Raw genomic sequence first — 16,636 nt, forward strand, 5'->3', positions numbered from 1 at the left:
GTTTCTTTCTTGCCCTGTGTTTCAGACTAACAATAGAAAATTGTAAACTCGTGTCACCAAGAAGAAAAATATTCAGTTCAGGTGGATGGCAGGACTCCAGGCTAGGATCTTTGTAACTACGTATCACAGGGGTGTGCTAACTTTTTGGCCCAAGGGCCACTTTGGGATTGCAAAACTTTTTATGGAGGTCCGGGTAGGGAAGGCTGTGCCTCCCCAAACAGCCTGGAGCCCGCCCCTTATCTGCCCCATCCAACCCCCCCCGCTCCTTTTCACCTGACTGCCCCCCATGGTACTCCTGCCCCAACCGTCCCCCAGGACCTCACCCCCTATCCAACCCCCCTGCTCCCTGACTGCCCCGACCTCTAACTGCCACCCCCCCAACCTCTGCCCCATCCAACTGCTCCCTGTCCCCTGACTGCCCCCCGGGATCCCCTGCCCCTTATCCAACCCCTCCCCGCCCCCTTACCACGCCACTCAGGTTGGCAGGAGCTCACAGCCATGCTGCTGCCCTGCCCGGCAGGAGCAGCAGGCCAGAGCACCGGTGGCACAGCATGCTGAGGCTGCAGGGGAGGGGGCGGGGGCTAGCCTCCCTGGGCGGGGGCTCAGGGGCTGGGCAGGAATGTGGCCCGCAGGCTGTAGTTTGCTCACCTTTGACTTATGTCTAGATGTCTAATTGTAGCAAATACATAAGGACAGTGGATGGATATTTCTGCTCTTCCTTGGGAGGCAGGACTTGATTAAAATCCTGGAAAGTTATTGGCATCATTATTTTTTACATTATGGGTGAAGGATGTCGAGCATTGAGAATTGCCAACAAATTTCCCTTAAATATCCTAAGAGCTACTTAACTTGGGGAAAATTTTTGTAACGCTTCCAAAAAGTGACTTGGTCATTTGGGTCCTTTGAAATCCAAGTATAGCAAACAGGTTTTGAGATTGATGCTTAAAAATACAGGAACGCTTTTTAACCTTGGTTCAAATTCTGTGGTGTTGTCTTTCAGCTAATGCCCTTCATGCTACCAACAACTTGCAAATCATTCCTGACTTCAGTCTCAAGGACTCTAGAGACCAGACAGTATTGGGACTGGCATTATGGACTGGTAAGGATTTATAAATTCTCAGTCTTTGTGGGAAAAATAATTGAGACTTAATGTGAATCCTACACACAAGTCAGGAGGGGAACCGTATTGACAATCACTCTTTTCCGTTTATGGAACTACTGTATAGTCAAGGCCCTTCGTGTTTTTGTTCATTTTGTTTAAAACTTTGCAGGAATGGATAGAAAAGTGGGTAAAACTGGTGCAAAACATTTCAGTTTTCTGAGTAAATATCAGGGTTAACATTGGGACAAGAAGACAGAAAGAAAAAACTAACAGAACTACATGTTGAAAGTAAAAGCAGTTTAATGCTCTGATTTTAATTCTTGAACTGTTCATTAATAGTGCACGTATACATGCACGGATATCTTCCACTACACTAACTTATTTAACACTTACATTTATATTGCATTTACACTTAACCTAATTTTTTAAGGGGAGTAAACCTAACATATTGGATTTTCTTAACATAATAAATATTGTCATTTACTCGAGTGGCCCAAAATTTGGGTGAACAATCAGTAACAAACAACAAACAGCTTTTGTAAAACTGAGGAATACTTTCGGTAAAAACTAAGGGCCTTATAGTACAGTAACTGTCCAACTCCAGGCTTCAGAGACTTAGTATATTCTTCATTGTTGGGGGAGGAAGGTTGTTTTTTTTTAAGAAACCTTGTTTAAGATTTTATTTCCTTTAGTTTATCCGAGGAATTAATGGAAATTCACTGTAGTTCCATGGTGCAAAGTTCAGAGAACACTTAGGGTTAAGTTTATAGCCACTTTTTAAAGCCTTGTATCTACTTTGCATGACAGATCTGTCTTTTGGCTTGCTTCGTACACTGAGAGTAATGAGCCAGCAGATGGAAAGACTACCCCCTCCCCCCTTTTCAGGCACATGGAAGGCATAGTGCTGTACATGTAAAAGGAATACTTACCCTTTCCTCAATCTAGGGGTGGATATGTAGATATGTTCCCTTTCCTCTTTTTCCAAAGCTACTTTCCCCTTAAATGAATCCGACAAGTCCATAACTCCTGGCTCTGACACTTGTAGATAGCCATCACTTCGTTTGTGTTGCCTCCGTGTACTGTAAGATAGCTTTCTGGCTCTTTGTCAGTGAGATCTGAACTTCATCAAAGACAAGCCAATATGCTTAATTTTCCTTGCAGTCAGACATTTTGGTACACAGCCACTTGAGATCATGTAATAGCTGGGATATTTATGCATTATATTGAGTGTCCTATTTTGGATCAATTTAATTATCTTAAAAGCAAAAGGGTGATAGCCAAATAGATTCTATGTATCTTTCTTCTAGCTTGGCATTTTTAAGTGCAGTTCTGGAACTATGGCAGTGCAATAGGTTAAGCACCTAAATACTATAGTGATGGACACTTAGGATTCTAGGAGTGCCAAAGATGAAATGTCTAAGTGAGATGTAAAGCTGGTGCACTAAGCTTTTTTTAGCCAAATTCAAATCCTGTCTTCAGTTAGAGGGAAAAACAATGGTCTCATTCTAGCTACATTTTTATTCACAACATAAATCATTACAGTTTAGCTGTTGTCACCCTCTGATCAGGAGAGGCCTAGAGTTAGACTAGCCATGGTGATGAAGGTCAAGCTAAAGAAGTATCGTCAGAGCTATGCTGGAAGCCCCTGGCTCTACCTGGCTCCAAGTGTTCTAATAGTCATGAATACTAAATCCACTTTCCATTTAAGACAGACAACCAACCTTAAACAGGGGCATTAGAAGTGTGGCTGATGGAAAAATTAACCACCTCACGTACTTGTGAAGATAATTGTACTAATGTTAAAATTAGCTAGTGATGGTTTACAGGTAGAGACTGAGTTTTTTACCTATTGCTTTATATCAAAATAAAGATTTTCATTTCAATTTGAAGCAAGTTTCAGGCTAATTTTTTCACTATATTAAAAATTGAAAGGTCTTGATACTAATATCTTCATGGGAAAAGCTTTACAGAGGATCCTTATTGTAACTCAGTTTCTGTAGGGATAAATATTAACAAGCTGTCACTTTCCAGGCATGCACACGATAGCAGCTCAGCTACTTGGGTCTGGTGCATCCATCAATGACACCATGTCAGATGGACAGACTCTGTTACATATGGCAATACAGAGACAGGATAGCAAGAGTGCTCTCTTCTTGCTGGAACATCAAGCAGATATAAATGTCAGGTAAGATGTTTGTTTTTTTTTTTTTTTTATTTTTTATATCTGTTGATGTAGCTCTGAATTGGAAGAATGCATGGGAAAAGTGGTTGAATTTAAGCTGCCTCTAAATGAACAGCTCAAGAGTAAAAAGTGCCTAATTCTTGATTTCAATTCAAAGATATTGGGAGTTTCTCATTGTGGGAGAAGCTGTTATATTTTTAATTATGGTTGATGGACAACCTACAAAGTTGGTAACACATACTATCCTCTATCCATGTCAGATTTCCTACAGATAGCAAAGGGAGGCTTGCCCAAAGATAAGGGTTAGAACATGACCTTAGCATTAACTCAACTTTTTAGTTACTATCGGTGTTTGTACTTTGAGTCACTCAGTGAAGTGATATGGGGAGAGAGGGTCATGAAATTCTTTCAGTGCTATATCTGCTCTCTGTTGAAACTTGTGTGTGCAGGTGCCCAGGTCTAGTAACTTTACAAAATCGTGTGAATCCTTAAATCTGAGAATCCAGTCTTCAGCAATAGGTTTCAAAATTTTCACCCCAGTAAGAGGAATGGAAGCACCTCGGGTCTTTAGAGCTGTTAATGTCTGCATACTCGGGGAAGACCACTTAGCATTGGTTTACACTTGATTCATCCTTGGAAGACATTCTTCCAAATCATTATGGCCAGAAACATAAAATAATGAAATGTAAGATAAACACCTCATGGGTGGGAGCCAGTCAACAGGCCAAGTGACATGGCTGGACTAATGCCAAACCTCCCTGTCAATCCAGTGCCTCTGGTTCACCTTTGCTCTGACGTAGTGGTTCATTATGGATGACTCTGCTCCCTGGCAGTAACTTCCCTAAAAAGCAATCTTTGGTTTCAACAGATCTTGTTATCTAAGTGTACTGGAGACAGACATGCCCAACAGCATCTTGATGCTGTTCATTAATAGAGCAATTTTAACATTATGGCAGTGATAATTTGTTGCAAAAAACAATGAAAAGACACAGTAAGCTTGTGGATAGTGACTAAATGTGTTGATATGCCCTTCCTAAGTGTTTTAATCTAGATGTTTTTTTTTTTAAACCAAGGAGTTTAAAACCCAAGTATATGAATCAAGAGCTGATACTCATTGGTCTGCCAATAAATCATTGCAACAGAATGTCTATTTTTAATGAGGTAACAATAGACCTTATACAGCAACTGTGCATATTACAGAACTCAGGATGGAGAGACAGCTCTTCAGCTAGCTATAAAAAACCAGCTTCCCCTTGTGGTTGATGCTATTTGTACCAGAGGGGCAGACATGTCTGTGCCAGATGAGAAAGGGAATCCTCCACTATGGCTTGCCCTGGAAAATAATTTGGAAGACATTGCATCGACTCTGGTAAGACAAGCATTTTCACTGTGTCCTTAAATTGTTTACGTTTGTCAGATTTTGTGGTTCACAAGTCATCAAATGCTGTTGAGAAGCCAAATTAATTTCTAGTATGCTAATGGTGTAAGAATCAATAGCAACATATGGCTTCTATAGCATTGTCAAATCTGGTACCGAAGTAGGCTTTTAAACTTTTTTGGAAGACTTCTTCTTCAAACTCTTGGTTTTGTTTTTAGTCAAAACTTAAATGCCCCTACCAGCACACACCTCCCAAGCTTTCATGACTCTTGAATCTATATCATCCTTTGCCCTCCCTAGTGTTTTTAGGTTTTTTGAACTTGTTGGAAAATGTCAAGAACCAACAAAAATGTGGTACTGCAGGAATTAAGTATTTGCTGGACCACATGTTCATCTTTCTGTATGGGATCTAGTCTGTAAAGGTGCACTAAAGCTTATACATACTCTCATGTAACTCTTACTGCTGCATCAGGTTTTTAACATGTTTGGTGTTTTATAAAGTTTAACAGGCTTCAACTTGTCGTCCACCCCGTCCCCCCCCGCCGACAAGATCTCATGCAACCATTAGGGGATCTAGCAATGCTCTTATTGCTATTAGGGCCTCTTTGTTGGAGACATGAGGGTATTTCAGAGGTTACTTCCGCAAGGGACCTGTAAATAGAAAGAGGAAAAGAACTGTAACTCTAAATTAGAGGGTTTTTTAAAAAGCTGACAAGTTTAGAAATTTTGGCTTCATAACTGTTCTCCATAAGGATGCTTCTTTTAAGTCTATAATTTTTTGTGTGGGACCAATACGTACTAGATTAAGATGGGAAGACTAACTTTCAAATAAGTAAAATACTTGGTTATTACTGTAGAGAATGGCCTAAACATAAGGCATATGATGAAATGGCAGTGAGTATTAGCGAATATATCTGCAGTACAGCACTACTAAAATCAATGCAACTTATCTGGAAGGATCTAAAAGCTTGTTCTAAAGGATTCCAGTATATGAAGATAAAATGTAGAACCATAAATATATGGGTCAAAACTGGAAATGTAAAATTTTCAAAACTCTGAAATGCAAGTGGCCTGACCATCAAAGGTGTTGACCCCTCCAACTCTCATTACTTTCCTGATAGAGTGAGCACCCCCAACTCTAAGGGAAGCTGATGTCACTTTTTAAGTCCCTACATTTGAAAATTTAAAATTTTCTATCCGCCTCCTTCAGATTATGAGATGCGATTTTTCTGAAATTTAAGCATTGTCTTGTGTTCATGCTTGCCTAGCAGAGCAAGATTCCAAATACCTATTAATCTAAAATATATGGTAAATGGTCACTGAAATTTAATTAGTCCTGTTTTTACTATTTTCTTGGGGAAAACAGTGCCCTAAATGTGCATGGAATTTGAGGCTATATTAGGAATATTCAGCTGCAGCTTTTTTAGAATTATTCCTGCAAGTCAATTACTGTCATTACTGACCCAATGATACAATGGGGAACTTTGGACCAGTTTTTATGCCAGTCGTCTTTCTGTATATGTATGTGAAGTTAGGAAAGGTAAATATTCTGCAAGTTTTTATGCAGCCAGTTGTTAAATAGCAATGTCTCCAAGTTGTCTCAATTGCCAGAACTATTCTTTAGACACCTTTGTAGTTGCATAACTTGATCGCTTTTGCTACAATATTACTTAGCAAGCAGATCACTTTTAATAAATCGTAATAGCCATTTAATTTAAAAATTACTTATGTCAAACTCCAGCTTGAAGCAATTTTTATAGCCAAAGTTAACTCCTTAACAAATGGAAGTGCAACAACATTATTCATAACAAGACTACATTATTCCAGTGAGCTTACTTTAATTTTAGCTTAGGTATGTTCCTGTGGTGTTAAAAAGGCTTTCTTGCTTCTTGTTGAAAGCTTATGAGCACTTAATACATCTCAAAATACCTCCTGAGAGAACTGGCTGGCCAGCTTCTCTCCTCCTCTTCCCCCCCCCCCACTTCTTTAAGCCAGAGGTTCAAAGGAGCTTTATCTTCAAGTTTTTTTCCCCCTATTCCAGAAGATCTTGTTCCCAAACAAATGGGGTTTGATGTAGCGATTTTAAGTTCAGACAGAATTGTAGATTACTTTCTACATGCATAAGAGTTGGGGCAGAGTGATGTCATCTTTCTGTAAAGAATGAGTGTCCTCTAGCAATGTCATTTATAGTTCCGAATGATTTTTAACTGACTACTTCTTCCATTCTTGCCTAGAAGGGTGCACTTACATTTGGTTCCTCATCCTGCTCTAGGTCCCTTTTCATTGAGCATGACTAGTAAAGTTTGACGTACAGCTAATTTCCTTGTGAATGGGGTTCTAGGAAGTGGTATTAGATGTCTTGGATCTCCCACTTACTGCTGTGTGTGGTGAGAGTTACCATGGATCTGATGAGCTGGAGTTACAAACCATCTTCCGCTTACTGGATGGATGACCCATCTGGTCCCAAACAAATCTGAAACTTGTTCCCCTTATGGCAGTCTCCTACAAATATTTCACAAGACTAGAGACAGCAGATCCTAATCCACCTTTTCACAAGGGAAATATATTACAAAAGCCAAGAACTAATGAAGGAATAAAAAAATTTTAAAAACCTATATTGTGATAGCACCATCATGGTGGGGAGGGAGGCGTTTCATTGCTACTCTTTTAAAAAAAAATAGCCAAGTGACTGTATAACTGAGATGCAGGCATCTTAACTTATTGTGCTTCATTGTTAATTCAGGTAAGACATGGCTGTGATGCAACTTGCTGGGGCCCGGGACCAGGTGGATGCTTACAGACCCTTCTGCACAGAGCTATTGATGAAAACAGTGAACAAATAGCATGCTTCCTTATTCGCAGGTCAGATATGAGTCTGTTTTACAAAGTGGTGTAGCCATGTCAGTCCCGGGATATTAGACAAGGTGGGTGAGGGCAATATCTTTTATTGGACCAACTTCTGTTGGTGAGACAGACAAGTTTTTGAGCCACACAGAGTTCTTCAGGTTGGTGTAGCTCAGAAGCATGCATCTCTCTCCAACAGAAGTTAGTCCAATAAAAGATTACCTCTCACCTTATTGCGCTACAAAGGAAACTTTTTGTTTGTGTACACATTTCTTGTTTAGAACCTTCAGACAGCACTGTCCATCATACTGGAGAGTGGTGCTTTCCCAGTGGATGCTGTGTTCAGCATTACCCAATGTATCAGTTTGGTAACTTTTTTTTTAATGTACTCCAGAAAAGATGCTTTTAATGTCTGCAAACAAAGCATAGGTGCACTGGCAGAGGGTAACTGTACATCTTAATTTTGTTTCGAGCTAACAGTGGGTATGCACGTGTCACTAATCTTAATGAATTGATCATTCTCATTAAACTGTCTTTCTTTTGTTTAGATCTTACTCTTTAGTGTGGAACAGGCTTTATTTATGAAGCACTGATCAAAGCTACCAGGTACACACTGCATGGTAGCTCGCACAGTTGCTGTTTTGAATTGTCAGTTTCCTTCAGTAGTCAAACAATGAAAAGCTCAACACTTTTGTAGTAAAAGTGCTTTTCCCCAAGATGAATGTTAATGTATAAATTCTCACTATTGTTGCTACTGTAACCATAGATGAGGGTAAAATGAACTCTTGCGAGAGGTTCGTTAACACATGCACATGCGATAGCTGCTAGTGAAGGGCTTGTAAGGAAAGAGCTTTCCATATTGGTTCGGAGCTGCTAGTATCAATTCATCCATGGAAGTATATTTGATTGGTACGTTGCTGCTTTCCTTCTAGTGGTTGTGATGTAAATAGTCCTAGACAGCCAGGTGCTAATGGAGAAGGAGAAGAGGAAGCTCGTGATGGACAGACACCTCTGCATTTGGCAGCTTGCTGGGGGCTGGAAGAGGTGGTACAGTGCCTTCTAGAGTTTGGTGCCAATGTAAATGCACAGGTATGTAGAAATGTGTAGGTTTTATTCCAAAAAGTAAAAACACTCTATTGTAAGCTCTCTCTTCAGTTAGCTTGAGACTTTTGATTTAACATGGATCTTTTTTGTCATTATTTTGGTGTCCGTATGTTGCATCTTTAAAATAAAACAGAATATTCAGTGCTCAGCCTTCCAAATGTATGGGTAGGAAGGGATTTTGTCTGATTGGACTGGGGAGATCTACTCAACTGTCATACGTGTGTGTTCAACTTCATAACAGAGATGTTTATCTCTTTCCATATATTGTCATCCCTCTCTGGATTATAGAAACTGACTTTTAAAAAAATAATAAACCATTAAGAATTCTTTTAAAAAACAAAAACAAAACAAAACCCTTAACTTAGGGTGCACATATGCCCTAAAGGTCCTGCCTGACTATCCAAAATGTTCTGTTTGACTAGATGTGTGGCATTGGTTTGTTAGAACTGCAATCCCATATGTACCTACATGCATGTAGGTAGTGATCCATTCCAAAACTTCCACCAATCTGAAAACGCATCATAGTATGCATGTCAGGTAATCCTGAAAGTATCTGTTTATATGTTGCATCAATTAAGACCCTTTTAGATCAACTTTTTAAAGCATTGTTTGCTTAATCCATGGAATTTTCTGTTATTTCAGTGCTTATTTCTCCTCCAGAAACGAAGTCCTAAATGCCTCAATATCTAACACAAATAGAGTAGATAAAAATAACAGGTAACTAAGACCCTAAAGTAATTATCAATGTGCTTGCATGATGCAGGAAGTGCAAAGAAACCACTTTTTAACTTGAAATAGGCAGGTGGGAGGTGTGGGGAGGGGAATGTTCAAGTAGTCCATAGCTGAAATAGTAGGTCTCTCACTGATATTTGCTTGATGGTTTCTTTAGTGGCCACATATTGTGGACACAACTGCTAAATACTCATTACTCCAAAAATGTGTGGCTCTTAGGGGAGAGGGAGAAGCAGTATTTGAGAATGTGAATTGGTTTGTTTGAACAGATAGTCCAGATTATTAAGGTCTATTTCCCAAGGACAAAGCCAAATAACAAATAAGACTCAATCTGTGTTACTGTTAAAATAACAGAGGCTTTAACTGTTTTCTTAAATCATTTAGTACCTTTAAATCTCCCCATCAGGAGACTCTATATCCCACTCTTGCTGTACTGCTTTTGTCTGCTTGGAGACAAGAGGAAACTTCTGCCTATTACTGTATCTTTGATATGCAATGTGAACTTGATGGTCTCTTTGTAGGATGCAGAGGGAAGGACTCCAATCCACGTTGCCATTAGCAACCAGCATAATGTCATCATTCAGCTGATGATTTCACATCCAGAAATCAGATTGAATATGCGTGATCGGCAGGGCATGACGCCATTTGCATGTGCTATGACCTACAAGAATAACAAAGCAGCAGAGGCAATCCTGAAGCGGGAGGCAGGAGCTGCTGAGCAGGTAAGGTGGGGACATGATATTCATACTGGGTTCTTTAACTGTACTAGATGCACAGGTGTGTTCATGCTTTATTTTGCTCTTAACTGGTTTATTCCAGATATTAATCCAGTGTGGCATGCAAGCAAGGTCTGCTGGGAAACCAAAGGCTGCTTGTGTTGAAGTGGTGTGCTGAGCCTTGGTGTCCACATTGTTCTGTATAGTGTCTTGTCAGTTCCTATAGCCATGTTATCTCAACATCTTCCTCAGCATAAATTGAAGGGTGAGCCCAGACAGATTAAAAAAAAAAAGCCAAGAGAAGCAGTGCGTTAAGTCTTTGTAGTGAAATAAAACTTGTTTCAAGCTGTCTTATGTTATGGACTTCTACTGAAGTAAACATGCTAGAACAGTGTTATAAATGATTCTTAAAATTAAACTCTTTCGTTGGTCAAGTACTGGCATTTGGACAGCTTGTTCTGAAGCAGGAAAACACCACTCTTAATTATGACTTAGCAATGCAATGTAAAACTGTGGAACCTTCACCTGTATTGTCAGGCTTCTTGGTGGAAATTTCGGACATCTGTTCAGCAGTCTTCTCCTCCTACCTTGTGTAAGTTAACTACCTATTAAGTATTTTGGGTGCATAGTTAAATCTGTTACCTGCACTATCTAAAAACCTTGTTTTCTGTGAAGTATAACCTCATCCTAAAATCTGTGGTGCACTACTTAATTCTGCCTTTAAGGCACATGTAAACAGTGGTTTTCCCCTCTGCCCCACGAAGAATAATCATGTAAGCACATCTTGCATTAGTGTGCGAGGATTGTATGTTGCCTTCCCTTGCATTAATGGTTATACTCCTGTAAATACATTTAACCAAAATAATTTTGTGTTCCACAAATAACAGAACTGTTAACCTGTTTTGCCTATTTCATTAAAATATTATCCATCTTGCAATTACACCTAGAAATGACAAGATATGAGATGTAGAAAGATATAAAAATATGAAAGAATACAAGCTTGTAAAATACTGGTTTGAAAATGGAGGAACTTTTTAAGAGCTAGCAAATGCATTCAACCATATTTCTTGGCAACTTTATATCAGTTGCAGGGAATTGATCTATCCAGTAGGTCTCCTCCCTCTCTAACTTCTGATTTAATAGTGGAAAGAATGAGAACTGGCTTTGTGCTTGCAGGTAATGACTGAGATGAGGGCAGCAGGTTGCTTGTATTTGTATTATTGTAACATCTAGGAGCTCTGATTGTTGACCACGTTCTGTACAAACAGAACAAAGACAGTCCCTTTTCTCTGTGGAGCTTAGTCTAAATATAAGACCAGAGAAAAGATGTGGATATAGACAGACAACACAAGGAAACAATGGGGCATTATTGGTGAGCATGATGGGCAGATGTCTCAGTACACCAGCAGCCTAAAAGATTGTCAAGTTTTATCTGTGGGCAGCACAGCTCAGCTCTCTTTAAGTAGAGATATGAAGAAGGATAATGAGTTTTTGTAAATGTTTACAGGGAACTCCAGCATGGGAGAAAACCGTTCTTGTTTGGAAGCTTAACAAGTGGGCAATGGAGGCTGGCATCACTGGCCATTTCAGGGAGAGGCTGACCTTTTTATACTGAATGAGACGATAGGCTGTGAAGGGCCTCGTAGGTGAAAACAAGTAGCTTGTGTTTGGTATGATAGAAAGGGAACCAGTAGAGGGATGCATAGAGAAGGGTGATGTGGTCAAAGTGACAGGGTAGGAAAATGATCTTTGCAGTAGCATTCTGAAAGGACGTGAGTGGGGCAAGACTGCATTTCTCAAAGCCAGAGAAAAGGATGATTCAATAATTGAGACATTGTGCCTTGGAACATACGTCTAGTTAAAAACAGAGCTCAGTGATCATCCAATAATAAACTTGGTCTGTCCTGCTCTTCAGGAAGGCCTTTATGTAAAGCTTCATTGTATACATGCATGCGCTCTCTCACTGCTTCAGGTGGATAACAAAGGTCGGAACTTCCTCCATGTAGCTGTTCAGAACTCTGATATTGAGAGTGTGCTCTTCCTGATCAGTGTCCAAGCAAATGTGAATTCTAGAGTCCAGGATGCTTCTAAGCTGACACCTTTACATCTAGCTGTACAAGCGGGCTCAGAAATCATTGTGCGCAATCTGGTATGTACTCGAGAGGATTCAAATGATAGAAGCTTAATGTACTTGACTTTCTTCAAGTGTCTCAATGCAGATTATAAACCTTTCTAAAATAGCTCAAGAGTCACCTAGAGCCTACAGCAGAGGTGGGCAAACTACAGCCCGTGGCCCACATCTGGCCCGTGGGACCATTCTGCCCGGCCCCTGAGCTCCTGGCTAGGGAGGCTAGCCCCTGGCCCCTCCCCTGCTGTTCCCCCTCCCCCACAGCCTCAGCTCACTGCACCACCGGCGTAATTCTCTGGGTATCAGGGCTGTGAGCTCCTGGGGTGGGGCAGCACAGCAGCCTGACCCAGTCGTCTGTGCGGCGCGGCTGCCTGTTGGGGGGCAGGGAGGGCGGTGCGGCTGCCTGTCGGGGGCCAGGGAGGGTTGGATAGAGAGAAGGGAAGTTTGTGGGGTGGCCAGAGGGCGGGGAACGGGGGTGAATGGGGGTGGTCAGGAAGGGGGGGGGGGATGAGGGGGCAGTTAGGCAGGGGTTCTGGGGGCGGTCAGGGGACAGAGCCGGGGCGAGGGGCATGGATAGGGCAGGGGTCCTGGGGGGAGAGATGCAGCGGGGGTTGGATAGGGGGTGGGGGCTGGGCCACACCTGGCTGTTTGGGGAGACACAGCCTCCTCTAACTGGCCCCCCCCATACAATTTCAGAAACCCAATGCAGCCCTTAAGCCAAAAAGTTTGCCCGCCCCAGTCTACAACATTAAACTGGGAGTTGAGATCCATGTGTCATAGTACTAAGTCTTGGTCAAACTTCATATGACCACTTAATCTCTGCCTCAGTTCATCTCTGTATAATATTTGCCTCACACCTAGAGGTGGTGTAAGAACTAATTGGAAAGCATTTATGTAATACATTGAAGTGGAAATTATCTAGTGTACTGGCTGCTAATGTTCTCAAAGGAGACATTTTAGGGATCTCTTCATTCTCATGTTTTCTAACAGCTTCTTGCAGGTGCAAAGGTGAATGAGCTGACTAAGCACCGCCAGACTGCTCTCCACCTAGCGGCTCAGCAGGACCTGCCCACAATTTGCTCTGTCCTTCTAGAGAATGGAGTGGACTTCGCAGCTGTGGATGAAAATGGAAATAATGGTAAATGTATCTACTTCTAAACTTTTGCAAATCTTTGCAGTTTAGCAATCCAGCTCTTGGTATCCTCTGGTTTGGGAGCTGGCTGCTGAGTGGATTCCAATTTTTTCAAGGGTATGAAAGGGACAGGCTAAGTCCTAGAAATACAACTTAAAAAGTGTGGGTATGTGACTTTGCCAGGCTTCCTAACTATTCTGGGATGTCAGGAATGCCACTTGAACCTTGGATTTGTCTTTCCCCCTCCCCAGCTCTTCATCTGGCCGTGATGCATGGTCGTCTAAACAATATCCGTATCCTCCTGACGGAATGTAATGTGGATGCCGAAGCCTTTAATCTTCGGTAAATACTGCTGTTGCATACTACTCTGCATGAACACAGACTTTTTAAAAGTTGCTTATGATCTAATAATTGCGTATATATAAATGACTGCATCAAAACTTTTAATTCTGTAGATCTAGCTTAGAAGTTGACAATTGATGCACTTTGAAAGTGCACAAAGCAAATGTTCAAAATTCACTTTATTCAAACACCTCTTAATTCTTTCACTATCTTTTCTCAGCATGAATTAACCACTTAAATCATATGCATTGAACTCTAAATCACTGATTCAAGAAAACAATGTAAACTTTATTTACCCATGATGTGCTTTAAAACTGGCTCCCACACTGCTTTATGGACAAGTCAGTCTGACGCTGACTGAAGTAAATATAGTATAAACACATCTTGGTCTGCATTACATGCAGATCTGTTCCAATATCTGAGTGTCTTTTGTGTTGTCAGAGGTCAGTCACCAATGCACATTCTGGGACATTATGGGAAAGATAATGCAGCAGCCATCTGTGAGCTCTTCTTAGAATGTATGCCAGAATATCCCCTAGACAAACCTGATGCTGAAGGAAACACAGGTAACCAGAATGTAGTATGTCTAGAATCTGAATGTTGCTGTTTTAAATACTATACAATGGATGTGAACTGAGAAAAGCAAGACTAGTTAGCATTACACTTGTAAAACTGAGATGCACATATTCAGTTAATAAATTTTAAATCTACTACTTTGCAAGACCAAACTAAAGGTTGTCACAGTTTCAAGGTAACTGTACCTGTGATCCCTTTATGGGCTCTTACAGGGTGCCTCCCTTACGCTCCAGACCTTTAGCTATCAGGACCACCTCTCTCCAGAGATTTAGGCTGCAAACTCCTGCAATTCATTGATTATATCAGCAGGTATGACTTCAGTTCTGCACCAGTACTCCTGGGCTTTCAAGGATAATGACAGGGTTAACCAGTGACCACCCCGGTTTCATAAAGTGAAATACTATTTGTAAAGATCCATCTTCTCTGTAAATACTTTTCTCTGAATAAAGAGCAGGCCTAGCTTATCAGCCAGTTACCTGTCGTCTTCCTAGGGATTCTGATAGGATTAAAGTAGTGCAAGGTTTGTCTCTCTTGGTCATAGTTCCATATCAGTTCTTGGATGCAGTGTATGTGACCTCTCTACGTCATACATTTGTTCTTTGCTTGCCGGGCCTCTTGAACCAGGTAAAACTAGTCTCTCCAATTTTCCCCCACGGATTGAGACTTTTTTTCTCCAGAGTTGTTACCTGTCTAGGGATTTGCACTAATTTATTCCCTAGTAACTTCAGTTCCTGCAGGAAACCCTGTATCTCCCCCATTGAGTTAAGTGTTATATGGGCTAGTGATTGTATTCTTAAGTTGACACAGTAGTTCTTGAATATTCCATGTGTCCATACTGTCTGTTACACAAGTATCTCCACATGTTGCATCTGTAAGTGTGGGAAAATGTCTGCCTCTGCTTTTCAGTGCTTCTGTTGGCCTATATGAAGGGAAATGCGAACTTGTGCCGTGCTATTGTGAGAGCTGGGGCTCGTCTTGGGGTTAACAATAACCAAGGAGTCAATATCTTCAACTACCAAGTTGCTACAAAACAGCTTCTCTTTAGACTCTTGGGTAAGTACATTTGGCACTCAAGGCATAACAAAAGCCTAGGCCTTTTTTTATCAGTGAGACCTGCTTAAAGTTGAGACCCTAAATTAGTGGTCTGACTTTGAGGGGACCTGGGCTCATACAGATTTCACTGAGAGTTGCAAGTGCTCATACCTTTGCTCAACCTCTTCAGTGGATCTGTGCTTCACTTCAGGCACTTGGGCTTAAACTGTGGCCATACCTCTTTACCTTCCCTTTCTTAAAAGGGGGATATTTTATCTACTAACATCACATTGGTTTTCAAAATGGAACATTTGTTAAATATACCCCTTGACCACTTGCAGCATGCTCTTTGCACATGTCTTGGACAATGAGAACTGTCTTTCTGGTTCTCATTTAATGTTGCACTCTAGTTGCAAACATTTTCAGGAGGGTCCAGCTTCCATTTACTTCAGAAAATTCTGCTAAACATTCTGAACTTAGGCACCAAATATGCTAAATACAGTTTCATTAAGGTTGGTGGGCAATTGTTCAGCTGTTTGAGTCTGTGATGGCAGCGATCTAAGCTCTGAAAGCAGGGGCAAGGTGACCATTCTAAATGTAGTCATAAAAATGTTTGAGCTATGAAGGGGGAGAGACTTGTTTCAAGGGACATACAGGTACTTTAAGGATTTATCTTGCCTTCCTTACAGATATGCTGTCAAAAGAACCTCCCTGGTGTGATGGCTCCAACTGCTATGAATGCACTGCCAAGTTTGGAGTCACAACAAGGAAGCATCATTGGTAACTAAATGTATTAAACCTATTACTACAGAAGTAGTGCCGCTTCCCCCCCCCCCCAAAAAAAAAAAAAAAAAAAAAGAAAACCCACAAAAACCAAAAAAAAACCCAGCTAATTTTCAGAATATAACTGGCTTGGTTTAAGCAATCTTGGAAGAAGCATAATCTTCTGTAGTGCTATAAAATACATGTGGATAAATGAGTACTTGATCCCTCTGAATTAAAGCCCTCTTCCATCTCCTACTTCAATTGCTAGGTAGAAGAGGGCTTTTTCAGAGCCCCATGGCCTGGCTGAAACAGCTCTCAGGTGCAGGTTACCATCTGAATGACTAGCTGCTAGGCAGTAAGCTGCCTGGAGTTGCATGTAAGGAAGGAGGTTGCCTGTCAAGGGAACTCCTTTTTCATTGGGGCAAGAAGCCACTTGCTGTGTTTGTTGGAGAGGGAAATCTGCTGTAAGATGTGTAGTTGTAGCCATGGTGGTCCCAGGATATGAGACCAGGTAGGTGAGGAATATCTTTTACTGGAACAACTTCTTGTCCCTCACCAACAGAGGTTGGGCCAATAAAAGATATTACCTCACTCACACTGCCT

The 16,636-nt window shown here is 41.1% G+C and overlaps 1 protein-coding gene across 1 annotated transcript in view; it reads left to right on the plus strand.

The window, feature by feature from the left end:
- Positions 1 to 16,636, plus strand: part of ANKFY1 (ankyrin repeat and FYVE domain containing 1) — a 59,797-nt gene that overhangs the window by 37,025 nt on the left and 6,136 nt on the right. The window contains exons 13-24 of the mRNA XM_048824194.2: positions 1,001 to 1,099; positions 3,134 to 3,287; positions 4,485 to 4,653; positions 7,406 to 7,524; positions 8,439 to 8,595; positions 9,864 to 10,064; positions 12,031 to 12,207; positions 13,177 to 13,324; positions 13,570 to 13,660; positions 14,102 to 14,226; positions 15,143 to 15,289; positions 15,958 to 16,048. Coding sequence (XP_048680151.1) covers positions 1,001 to 1,099; positions 3,134 to 3,287; positions 4,485 to 4,653; positions 7,406 to 7,524; positions 8,439 to 8,595; positions 9,864 to 10,064; positions 12,031 to 12,207; positions 13,177 to 13,324; positions 13,570 to 13,660; positions 14,102 to 14,226; positions 15,143 to 15,289; positions 15,958 to 16,048 — 1,678 coding nt within the window. The remainder of the gene's footprint in view (positions 1 to 1,000; positions 1,100 to 3,133; positions 3,288 to 4,484; positions 4,654 to 7,405; positions 7,525 to 8,438; positions 8,596 to 9,863; positions 10,065 to 12,030; positions 12,208 to 13,176; positions 13,325 to 13,569; positions 13,661 to 14,101; positions 14,227 to 15,142; positions 15,290 to 15,957; positions 16,049 to 16,636) is intronic.

This window comes from Caretta caretta, chromosome 17 (genome assembly GCF_965140235.1).
Source record: "Caretta caretta isolate rCarCar2 chromosome 17, rCarCar1.hap1, whole genome shotgun sequence".
Lineage (NCBI taxonomy): Eukaryota > Metazoa > Chordata > Testudines > Cheloniidae > Caretta > Caretta caretta.